The 12,178-nt window shown below is 53.8% G+C and overlaps 1 protein-coding gene across 2 annotated transcripts in view; it reads left to right on the forward strand.

Annotated features, from left to right (window-relative positions):
• ADGRA2 (adhesion G protein-coupled receptor A2) overlaps nucleotides 1-12,067 on the forward strand; it is a 38,223-nt gene extending 26,156 nt beyond the window's left edge. For both annotated transcript variants that reach the window (XM_081269071.1, XM_081269072.1), the window contains 12 exons: nucleotides 39-203; nucleotides 1,496-1,694; nucleotides 2,164-2,313; nucleotides 2,440-2,601; nucleotides 3,321-3,545; nucleotides 3,734-3,950; nucleotides 6,469-6,668; nucleotides 7,400-7,527; nucleotides 7,842-7,965; nucleotides 8,466-8,611; nucleotides 9,089-9,178; nucleotides 9,424-12,067. In XM_081269071.1, the coding sequence (XP_081125197.1) occupies nucleotides 39-203; nucleotides 1,496-1,694; nucleotides 2,164-2,313; nucleotides 2,440-2,601; nucleotides 3,321-3,545; nucleotides 3,734-3,950; nucleotides 6,469-6,668; nucleotides 7,400-7,527; nucleotides 7,842-7,965; nucleotides 8,466-8,611; nucleotides 9,089-9,178; nucleotides 9,424-10,696 (3,079 nt within the window). In that variant the 3' untranslated portion in view covers nucleotides 10,697-12,067. The remainder of the gene's footprint in view (nucleotides 1-38; nucleotides 204-1,495; nucleotides 1,695-2,163; nucleotides 2,314-2,439; nucleotides 2,602-3,320; nucleotides 3,546-3,733; nucleotides 3,951-6,468; nucleotides 6,669-7,399; nucleotides 7,528-7,841; nucleotides 7,966-8,465; nucleotides 8,612-9,088; nucleotides 9,179-9,423) is intronic.
• Nucleotides 12,068-12,178: the final 111 nt, after the last annotated feature.

Below are 12,178 nucleotides of genomic sequence, written 5' to 3' on the forward strand. Positions count from 1 at the left end.
CCTCACTGAGCCAGCTCCTGCCTTCTGCCCACCTGCAGCGAGCTGACCCTGTCTCACATCGGCGTGTGGGCCTCAGGCGAGTGGGAATGCTCCGTGTCCACGGTCCAGGGCAACACCAGCAAGAAGGTGGAGATTGTGGTGCTGGAGTCCTCTGCCTCCTACTGCCCTGCTGAGCGTGTTGCCAACAACCGTGGGGACTTCAGGTTCGTGCTGCTCCACTCTGCAGAGAACTGCCAGGAGAGATCCAGCCACATTTCCACCACATGCTGCCCCAATCCCCATCCCTGCTTTCACACCTGAGAGTGGCCAAGGGCTCCCCACTGTTCTCTTCGAGATCCCAAAGACTCCCTTCTTGTCATTCAGGCTGAAGTCCTGCTGTTGGATCTTGAGAAACATTATCTTTATAGATTCAATCACCAGTTGCAATGTCCTGCACCAAATACAATGGGAGCCAGGTGCAATAGCTCATGCCTATAATCCCAAGGGCTCAAGAGACCGAGGCAGGGGGATCATGAGTTCAAAGACAGCTTCAGCAAAAACAAGGCACTACGTAACTCAGTGAGACCCTGTCTCTAAATAAAATACAAAATAGGGTTGGGGATGTGGTCAAGTACCCCTAAGTTCAATCCCTGATACACTCCCCTCAAAAAAACCCAGAAAACAAACAAAAAGACACAATGAACTTTCCTCCCTCCCCTCTCCCTCGTTTCCTTCTTTCCCTGGGGCACTTTATCACCAACCACATTTCCAGTTCTTTTAATTAATTAATTTATTTATATATTGAGAAGTGTTCTCGATAAATTGTGAGGCCAACCTCAAACTTGTGATATGTGGTATCCCAAGTTGCTTGGATTACAGGTATGTGCCACCATGCCTAACCACACAATGGCTTTCCCCCCCTATTTTGTTTATTTATCTTAATGTGATGCTGAGATTTGAACCCAATGTCTCACATGCACTAGGCAAGTGTTCTACCACTGAGTCACAAACCCAGCCTCCACAATGGCTTTTAAAATTGCTCCCTTAGAGGCTGGGGATATAGCTCAGTGGTAGGGCACTTACCTAACATGTGCAAGGCCCTGGATTTGATCTCTAGCACCATAAAAAAAAAAAAATTTGTTCCTCGTATTAATAGTTTGCAAAGGTTTCCCACAAACTGTATCACATCTTAATATCCCAACAGCCCTCTCTATAAAGCAGGGCAGGTATTATTCTCCCCTTGTATAGCTGAGAGTACTAAGGCTCAGAAAGGGTAAGTGGCCTGCCTAAGGCCATAGCTAATAACAGACGGAACTTGAACTCAGAGTTGCATTCCTCATCACCTGTGAAAGTTCTAGAAAGTAGAACTTGGGAACACCTTGAAGACCACTGAACATCCTCCTCTCCTAGGTCCTTCCCAAAGGCCCCAGAGGTCTGGCATCACAGTTCTAAGGGCAGTGGTGGGGGGAGTCCCAAAGAGCCTGAGTCTTCAGTATCTTCCAACCTCTGTCCCCAGGTGGCCTCGAACTCTTGCTGGCATCACAGCCTACCAGTCCTGCCTACAGTATCCCTTTACCTCAGTGCCCCTGAGTGGGGGCGCTCCAGGCACCCGAGCCTCCCGCCGATGTGACCGAGCTGGCCACTGGGAACCAGGGGACTACTCTCATTGTCTGTACACCAATGACATCACCCGGGTGCTCTATACCTTTGTGCTGGTGAGGCTGGGAGAGGAGGGGGCAGGGAGCAGCCCTTTAGCTCTGGTTCTAGGGATGGGACAGTTTGAAGCCTCATGACCTGAAGGGGAGGGAAGTCCAGCTCGAAGGCTGCTCCGCTGTATCTCCTGCGTCCAGGGTGTGCTCAGTGAGGGGTGTGCATGGGGAAGGTTTTGGGTCAGCCCCCTTGTCCCTTGTGCTGTCTTTGAGTTTCTAATAAGACCATCCTCCACCCCTCCACCCCTTTTTATCCGCTAACACATCGATGTTTGGCACTGGCAGGGGGAGGCCTCGGGAGGTGATGGTCATGGCCTTATATGTGGTTCCTATCTTACAAACCTTGCAGGTGCTCTAGGACCCTCTCCCCAGGCACTGTCCTGAGCACCAGCATCAAAGAAAGGGGCCCCTAGGGACAATTCTAGGGCAGAAAGAACAAGACTGGATGATCCTCTTTCTTTCCTTAACACCCCAGATGCCCATCAATGCCTCCAATGCGCTGACCCTGGCCCACCAGCTGCGAGTGTACACGGCTGAGGCTGCCAGCTTCTCGGACATGATGGATGTAGTCTATGTGGCTCAGATGATCCAGAAATTTTTGGGTTATGTCGACCAGATCAAAGAGGTGAGATTCAACTAGTCCACCGAGGACCCCAGACACCACCCTATCATTGGTTCAGGTCACTATCACACCCCAGCCACCGGTCCCAAAACCTACTCCTCCACTCAGTGACCACCCTCCCCTCTGCAGCTGGTGGAGGTGATGGTGGACATGGCCAGTAACCTGATGCTGGTGGACGAACACCTGCTGTGGCTGGCCCAGCGCGAGGACAAGGCCTGCAGTGGCATCGTGGGTGCCCTGGAGCGCATCGGGGGTGCTGCCCTCAGCCCCCATGCCCAGCACATCTCTGTGGTAAATGGGTCAGCGTGGAAGGGATTCCCTTGGGGCTGAGCACTGAGAGGGTCATCAGAGTCAACTGGGGCCAACACTCATGATTCATAAAAGAGAAGCACCTTCCTTCTCTGAGATGTGCCTTCTAGGCTTCAACTAAGAAGAGCAGCCAAATTGGCTAAGCTCTGAGTTGTCAGGGGCAGTGCCAAGGGCGAGTGGCAGTGTAGAAATTGCACAAGAGTTCCTGGTGGGGAACTGAGCTGGAGGGCTAGTCTGGTGGACATAAACAGGAGGAAGGAGGAAGGAGCAGAAGGAGCAGGAAGAAGGCTTGGTAGCAGGGCACAGAGCACTTATGATGCAGTGAGAGAAGTCACTGAGAAGAGGGTGACATTTCCATTTAGGTGGAATTAACAACCATGGTAGAGTTTCTTCTGCATATACACTAGGCATTTCAGGAGATACATAGGAAGTTAGACATAGACCCTGCTGTAGAGCTGAGTTAGGGCGATAGAAGTAGCAAAATGCTACCAGGTGACCATGGGAGTACCAGTGCTTTAGGAGGAGGGAGGAGGCTTGTGGTCAGGTTGGGTGGGACATTCCATGGTACATGTAAGACTGGGCATGCTTTGAAAAGACAGTGAGGAATAAAGGGTAATGGGCACAGCCTGAGCAGATCTGCAGAGGGAATGTGCAGTCTCCAGCACTGTGTGTGGGAGGGGTGACAAGTTCCCTGTCCCTAGAACTCAAGGAACGTGGCATTGGAGGCCTACCTCATCAAGCCACACAGCTATGTGGGCCTGACCTGCACAGCCTTCCAGAGGAGGGAAGGAGGACTGTCAGGTGGACGGCTGGGAGGCCCTGGCCAGAACGCCCTGCCCGAACCTGAGCCCCCAGCTGATCAGCAGCTCCGCTTCCGCTGCACCACCGGGAGGCCCAACATTTCTCTGTCATCCTTCCACATCAAGGTGGGCACTAGGTGCCGAGGTGTGGGGACTGGAGGTACAGATGGTGGAGGTGGGTGGTGTGAGCAGATGCAGGGCCTGGGAAAGTGGGAGGTGAAAGGGGGGAGGAGAGTAGAAGCCGGAGGATGTAGGAAGACCTCAGAGCTCAGAGGATGCTGAGTATCTCTAAGGAGCTCCTATATCCCCCCCAGAACAGCGTGGCCCTGGCCTCCATCCAGCTGCCCCCTAGCCTGTTCTCATCCCTTCCGGCTGCCCTGGCTCCTCCAGTACCTCCAGACTGCACCCTGCAACTCCTCGTCTTCCGAAACGGCCGCCTCTTCCGCAGCCATGGCAACACCTCCCGCCCAGGAGCTGCTGGGCCTGGCAAGAGGCGTGGTGTGGCCACCCCGGTCATCTTTGCAGGAACCAGTAAGGGACTGAACTCCCAGCATACGTCTGCCTGGTGCCCCTCATTCTGCCCTCCCCTCTACCCATAGTCCCTTACTGCCCGAGTTGAGTTAGCAGAGGATGGTGGGTTCTTCACCATTTCCCAAGAGGAGTGCAGAGATGTCCCATAAAAGAAGGGTTGGTGGAGAAAAGGCTCAGGGAACACTGGAATTTATATCCCAGGTTTGTCACATTTCATGAGGGCTGTAAACATAACCCCTCAACCCATTCCCTCCAACACACCAAAACACACGAGCTTCTTGCACTGCAACACACAGCCCCAGGCAGGAAGCACGAGCACCTTCTGCAGCTCAGTATGAAGCTTGGCACAACAGGGAGTAAAACATCTAGGCTGGGGCCCCTGTCCTCGTAGAGGCCATCATCTCACTGAGCAACAGGAGGCTGTGTAACATGCCAGGGTAACAACAGAGGTTCCTGGAGTCTTCTGAAGAGACACCCTTGGTGAGAACTGTCCTAAAAAGGCAAGATGGCTCTGGCATTATGGTCAGAGGTGGGACTGGTACAATGGGCCTTGAGGAATGGTCAGGATTTCAGTAAGGGAAGATGGAGAGCAGGGCAGGAGGAGTAACGTGAGCAGAGCTCTGATGAGTGGGACACACTGTGCCAAACTCTGCCTTGCTTAGGGGTTGGCCCATCCTCAACTAGCCGGTTCCACCAAGGCAGCTTCCTGCAGGCCAGCTGCCCCCCACCCCACGTGCCTTTTTTTTTCCTATTCCCCCCCCCCCCCCGTAGTACTGGGGATCAAGTCCAGGGGCATTCTAACACTGAGCTACAGCCCCAGCCCTTTTTATTTTGAGACAGGGTCTCACTAAGTTGCCAAGGCTGGTCTTGAACTCTGAATCCTATGGCCTCAGCCTCCTAAGTCACTGGGATTACAGGCATGTATCACCAAGGCCCGCCATGCCTTTTTTCTATCTTTTTTCATTCCGCTGATCCTCCCACCCTCCAGGCTCTGGGCTTATTTTCCAGTCTCTCTCCAACTTCAGTCCCGCCCACACACTGCCACCAGATTCATCTTCTTAAAACATCCTGTGCACATCAGAGAGCCCTTGAAATTCTTGGTGGTTTCCCATCATCAGAACTGCCTTCTTCCACATGCCATTCAGGGGCCTACGTGACTTGGCTCCAGGACCTTCTCACAGCTGGAAGGTGTTGCTGTCACCTCTCTGGGGTTCCCTTCCCATTCTTAGAATAGGCTGTTTCCATTCTGGCCACGAATGCTCACTGAGGACCTGACATGTGCCAGACTGTGCTGGGATCAGAACACACCTGAGTACAGACAGTTGTGTCCTTGTCTAGGAGAAACATACACTTCAGCAAAGAAGACAGGCATTGAAGAAGTCATTGGAAGTGAACAGCCATGTGAGGTGTCTGGAGCATTAGTTATGAGGAACAGCTGAACCTAGTTAGGGGCTAGGGAAGGCTTTTCCGAAAAGTGAGGTTTCCAACAAGATTCAAAGGATAAGAACCACCTTTGGGAAGGTCAGAGTCGGCGTCAGCAGCCTCATGGGCTCACTGAACTGTGTGCAGAGAGGTGGGTGGTTTAGGAGTCTGTGGTTTCGTGTCTCAGGCAGATTCCTTCTTGACCCTCTGTTCAGGGCCCCTCTCTCTTGTTGGGAATACCTTCACACACACACACACCCTTTAGCTAACCACCCTCTTCTGCTTTTACAAGCACCTGTTCCATTAATGTCCCTCCTGCCTCCTTCCTACCCTCCTCCTTGTCCACTCCAACCCACCTTCCTGACCTGGTACCAACTTTCCCTCCCTCTCAGGAGACAACAGACTCCTCCTTTTACTTGATTTTTTTTTTTTTTTTTGTACTGGGGATTGAACTCAGGGGCACTTAACCACATCCCCCAACCTTTTTTCTTTTTTGTATTTTTTAAGGATTTTTTTTTAGTTGTAGATGAACACAATACTTTTATTTATTTGTTTTTATGTGGTGCTGAGGATTGAACCCAGTGTCTCACATACACTATGCAAGTGCTCTACACTGAGCAACAACCCTAGGCCCCCCTTTTCATATTTTATTTAGACAGGATCTTGCTTTGTTGCTTAGGGCCTTGCTAAGTTGTTGAGGTTGGCTTTAAATTCATGATTTTGCCTCTCAGTCCCCCAAGCCTCTGGGGTTACAGGCATGTGTCACCGTGCCTGGCATCACCTGATCTTTATTCCCTCCACATTAACTTCTCTCTCCCTGCCCCTGAGCACCCCAGTCCAAGTTGGCTCTTCTTAGAGGACAACACCACCTCTCATTGGGCACCTAGAGTAGATCTCCTCCTCACCCCTATCTAGTCTCCCAAGTTAGACTGAGGTCCATACTTGGCATCCAGCTCTGCCCTGAAGGCCAGCAGTGCCCCACCCAGCAGGGGTCTGATGCATCTCTGGCAGCTACTGCAGCTGCAGCTTCCTCCCCACTGATCCAGCCTCTCTGGCAGCCTGTGTGTATCCATGTAGACTTCCCTTTCCCCTGTAGGTGGCTGTGGCGTGGGAAACCTGACTGAGCCTGTGGCTGTTTCACTGCGGCACTGGGCTGAGGGGGCTGACCCCATGGCAGCTTGGTGGAGCCAGGAGGGGCCTGGGGGATGGAGCTCTGAGGGCTGTCGGCTCCGCTCCAGTCAGCCCAATGTCAGCTCCCTACACTGCCAGCACCTGGGCAACGTGGCCGTCCTCATGGTGGGTATCATGGGGGCCTGGAGGTGGGAAGGCAAGGGCACAAGCAAGTACAGGAGGTAGTGATGGGGTCCTCTGATTGCCTGGGACCACGGTGAAATACAGAAAGCACAGCAGCCTTGTTGAGCCCCATAACTGTCAGGACTCATGGAAAATGGGTCTCTGGCCTCTCCCATATCCCTGTCTTTCAGGGCCAGGGAGGATCATCTCTTTGCCCTTTTCTAGAGAGATGGATCTAAAACTACCCAGTCTGACTCTCACATCCTGTATTTTCTGAGACCCAGATTCTTAAAGTGGAAAAAAAAATCTGGGAACTTTTCTCCTCTTTCTGACCATCCCCTCCCTCATCACATTTCATACCATACTTTCTCAGATGCTAAGCTGGCTTGCTCCTGTGTCAGACAGAACCTTCTCCATTTCCTCATCTGATTCGACTTCCTCAGATATGGAGCCAGCATGCTGCTATGTCACAGACAGAACCTTCTTCCTCTTGAAAAGTTCCCAGAAAAGCAGGACACTGGGAGGGGGGAAGGCAGGCAGTAGACTGTCAGTATTCCCTAAAGCTGACTTCCTGAGAGTGGATGTCCTGATGTTTCCATCTGGGCCTACCTGGATGGACTCAGCACCAACCAACTCTCAGGTTCCATGCTAGCAGGGCTCAGGAAGAAGGAAAATGGCCTGGGCGGGGACTGAACAGGTTGGCTTGTTACTCTTACTTATTTCCTCTTTCCCAGGAGCTGAGTGCTTTCCCCAGGGAGGCAGGGGGCTCTGGGACTGGGTTGCATCCTGTCGTGTACCCGTGCACAGCCCTGCTGCTGCTCTGCCTCTTCTCCACCATCATCACCTACATCCTCAACCACAGGTGGGAGCTGATGCAGGAAAGGAGGGTGAGGGGGGATGGGAGCAGGTGTCACCAAGGACTGGCAGGTGTTTCTTTCTCAGGTGGGTCCACATGACTTAGCCAGGCTCTTGTCTAGCATTGTATCTAAAGGTTGGAGAATTATGTGGGGAGTTAAGGACTTTCTGTCCTGTGGCCTTGGTCACATTCACACACACATGTACATACATAGATATCTACCTTCCCCCCCTCCTTGTTAGCTCTTCCAGTGTCCTTGAGACTCCATAGGCCTACCTTGTGTTGGACAGCCCATTAATGAAAGACTCTTTTTGGGGCAGCTCTATTCATGTGTCCCGGAAGGGTTGGCACATGCTGCTGAACCTGTGTTTCCACATGGCCATGACCTCTGCTGTCTTTGCCGGGGGCATCACACTCACCAACTACCAGATGGTCTGCCAGGCGGTAAGCAGAAAGGCCTAGGGGCCCCAGGATGAGTGATAGCAGCCTAGGCTTAGAGTAGGGAGATGTACAGCAATAAAGAGGCTCATGGGAAGAGGCTCCAGCTCTGCTGTTCTCTCTGTGCCAGCCTTGGAGGGTGGGTGGAGGTGGCATAGAGAATGAGAAGGCATGGTAAGAACCAGATCAGAGAAAATAAGAGATGGGGCTTCAAAGTGGAGAGTGGGGATCACAATGGAGGTGGGTTAGGGACAAGCCAGACAGCAATGGCAGGGTGCTTGAAAATATGTGGGGCAGGAGAGAACCCTGGGTGGAAGCAGAGGGAATAGCAACAGATATAGAAGCTTAGTGAGTATCTAGGTCATGATCTGGGTAAAGAGAAAGAGCTGTGGGAGTGGGGGCTGGAAACACTGGGAGGGGTGGGAGCATACTGTCAGGGCGGAGGCTCTGAGGTTGCCCGGTCATAGCAGCCCAGGTCCCCCAGCCTCAGTGCCTTGACCCTGCAGGTGGGCATCACTCTGCACTACTCTTCATTGTCCACACTGCTCTGGATGGGGGTGAAGGCCCGAGTCCTGCACAAGGAGCTCACCTGGAGGGCACCCCCTCCACAAGAAGGGGACCCTGCCCCGCCTGCTCCCCGCCCCATGCTCCGGTACATACTTTCAACTGTCAGCTTTGCAACCAGAGAGGGACTCAGGCTGGTGTAGCAAAGCTCCCAGGGTGGATGCAGAGTAGTTGCAAGATCCTTGGAGATCACTCTCCAAAGACAGAAGAGGCAATGCACTTGGTGCAGACAGGTTACACGGGCTGTGGAGTGGGTGCATCTTGCAAGCTTTTCAGATGTGACAAGGTCAGGGAAGGAGGTAACTCCAAAAGACATTGGACAGGGATCATGAAAACCTGAGTGGCAGCTGGGACTTTTCTACACTGTTTAGGGTCAGAGAGAGCAAGATTGTTCTTGGTCAAGTCCTGTAGGAACCTATTAAGCCAGCATCTCTGGCAAAAACAATTTTGACAAGATTCAAGGGGAAAGAGGCTGGGACAAAGATATCAGGTCAAGGGTTCGGAGTTCCTGGATCTCCTTTTCCTTCTCCCATCTTGCTGATCTCCAAACCCCATTCCCCTCCAGGTTCTACTTGATTGCTGGAGGCATTCCACTCATCATCTGTGGCATCACCGCTGCAGTCAACATCCACAACTACCGGGACCACGGTCCCTAGTGAGCACCACTTCCTTCTGCCCCAAACCTACCCATGGTCGCTGGATGCCTTCTATACCATAGGGAGGCATAACTGGTCAGGCCTACCTTGCCAGGGACCCCACCTAAACTCATGCATGTTGATTAAGCCAGGAGCTGCCTCTGCGCTTCCCATATCCTATCTCCCCAACCACCTCCTGCTTGTGGGTCCCACGTCAGATGTGCTGCACCTCCTCCTCATCCACTGCCTCTGTGTCTCCCCTCAGCTGCTGGCTGGTGTGGCGTCCTAGCCTCGGAGCCTTCTACATCCCAGTAGCTTTGATTCTGCTGATCACCTGGATCTACTTCCTGTGTGCAGGGCTGCATTTGCGGGGTCCTCTGGCACAGAGCACAAAGGCAGGCAACAGCAGGATCTCCTTGGAGCCTGGAGAGGAGATGAGGGGTTCCACCAGACTCAGGAGCAGCGGTGCCCTTCTGAGTGACTCAGGCTCCCTTCTGGCTACCGGGAGCGCTGGAGTGGTGACTCCCGGGCCCCTGGAGGATGGTGACGTCCTCTATTCTCCGGGAGTCCAGCTGGGGGCTCTGATGACCACACATTTCCTGTACCTGGCTATGTGGGCCTGCGGGGCTCTGGCAGTGTCCCAGCGCTGGCTGCCCCGGGTAGTGTGCAGTTGTCTGTATGGGGTGGCGGCCTCTGCCCTGGGCCTGTTCGTCTTCACGCATCATTGTGCCAGGCGTAGGGACGTTAGGGCCTCCTGGCGTGCCTGTTGTCCTCCTGCCTCGCCTTCGGCCTCCCACACCCCACCCCGAGCCCTGCCCGCCCCCCTAGAGGACGGTTCCCCAGTGCTGGGGGAGAGGCCCGCCTCCCTCAAATCCTCTCCCAGTGGCAGCAGCGGCCACATGCCACCACTGGGCCCCTGCAAGCTCACCAACCTACAGCTGGCCCAGAGTCAGGTGTGCGAGGCAGGGGTTGCAGCACGTGGGGAAGGGGAGCCAGAGCCCACGGGCTCCCGGGGGAGCCTTGTTCCCCGCCACCCCAACAATTTGCACCATGGGCGCCGAGTGCACAAGAGTCGGGCCAAGGGGCACCGCGCGGGGGAAGCTGGGGGCAAGAACCGGCTCAAGGCCCTGCGTGCAGGAGCGGCCCCCGGGGCGCCAGAGCTGCTATCCAGCGAGAGCGGCAGCCTGCACAACAGCCCTTCCGACAGCTACCCAGGCAGCAGCCGCAACAGCCCGGGCGCTGGCCTCCCGCTGGAGGGCGAGCCCACGCTCACCCCATCCGAGGGCAGCGACACCAGCGTCGCACCACTCCCCGAGACCGGGCGGCCAGGTCAGCGCCGCAGCGCCAGCCGTGATAATCTCAAAGGCGGCGGCGCGCTGGAGAAAGAAAGCAAGCGCCGCTCGTACCCGCTCAACACAGCCAACCTGAACGGCGCCCCCAAGGGGGGCAAGTACGACGACGTCAACATGACAAGCGCAGAGGTGGCTGGGGGCGGTTGCATGAAGACAGGCCTCTGGAAGAGCGAAACCACCGTCTAGGGCAGGGGCGGGGGACGCTTTAGTATAGGCCGGTCACAAGGGCTCATACCGGGGCCCTGAAAGACGTCTACCGGTACGTCAACAGGTTTGAGGTGGCCATCCCGATGGCTGCATGTGAGCCCACCAGCTTTAGTCTCGTTGGCTGGGAGGAGATTGGCAGATGTTTGCCACATGCCTGGAGGGCCACCACTGCAGTAGCGACAGACAATCCTAGAAACAAGCATGATACATGTCCGTCCAGCTCAGGCCAGTTTTGATGGTCAAGTTCTTGGTGGCCTCCCAGAAAAGGGAGAAAGCCTTATCAGTCTATGGAGTAACCCACAAATAGAGTGAAGGGCACCGCACAGGCCAGGTGGGCTTTTAAGTTCTCCCCACAGTCCCATCCACACTGCCTTACTAGAGAGACACAGATGAAGGGAGGTAGCCTGGGAACCACATTATTCCTCATGGCCCTCTTCTGGCAAGGTGGGTGGATCACTGCCTAGATCCTGGGCCTCTTTCCTCCCCAGGTTTTGGCTGAGGGAGCCATCCTAGCAGATGAGCCAGGTGTCAGGTAACAGGTGCTGCTTTTTGGGATTAACTATGCAATAAAGAGAGGGCAGTGTAAAAGGCAGCTTTGCAAATCAGCTAGTCCTAGGGAACAGGGGGTGCACAATTAGGGACAGACACCATCCCCATGGAGTGGTACACAAACCCTACAGCAGGGCTCAGCAGCAGTGCCTCAGGACAAAGCCTAGGTCATATACCTTTGAAGCTGACTCTGCCACATGCCCCATGGGCTTAAGAAAGTGGAGGGAGCTGGTACATGGATATGGGTGGAATCTACAAATGCTTTGAAGTGCAGCTCCACCCTAACATTGCAGGTGGTGTCTGGAAAAGCACTTACTGTTCAATTAAGAACTATTTCCCAGTCTGGGCCTTCCAACATCAAGGAAGAACATCTCCTTGCCTCCATGAGCCACATGGAAGAGTCACCCCATAATCTCTTTCTCAATTCCACAGTAGGGAGAAACCCCCAAATGTCAAACCAGCTCCTGGACTCAGAAGCCCAAGCCCAACCTAGAGGTAATGGCTAGGGTTCCTGCAGCTCATCAAGGGCCAGTGCCTTCACTACTTTTAAAATTTCAGCACCCATATTTTCCCCAACCTAAATGGCAACAACCAGTCTTTTACTACAGGACCAAATGAAGTAAAGGGAACCTTGGGGCTTGTGAATAGCAACAGGGAACCCAGATCTGGTCCAAGTCCCCTCCTTGTCTTCATATCACCCTGGCCTGACCACCAAGTGGAAGAAGACACAGGGGAAGGGAGAAACCCATGCTTCTTGAAATGGGTCCTGTTATTTATGCTTGCTGCACAGACAATATTAGGGGGAAAAAAAAAAAAAAAAGCTTTGTATTATTCTTCCACATACGCTGGCTGCTGTTTACATACCCTGCCAATGCCTTAGCACTGGAGAGCTTTTTGCAATACTCTGGGGAA

The sequence above is a fragment of the Spermophilus citellus genome (assembly GCF_964194105.1).
Source record: "Spermophilus citellus genome assembly, chromosome: 16".
Classification (NCBI taxonomy): Eukaryota; Metazoa; Chordata; class Mammalia; order Rodentia; family Sciuridae; genus Spermophilus; species Spermophilus citellus.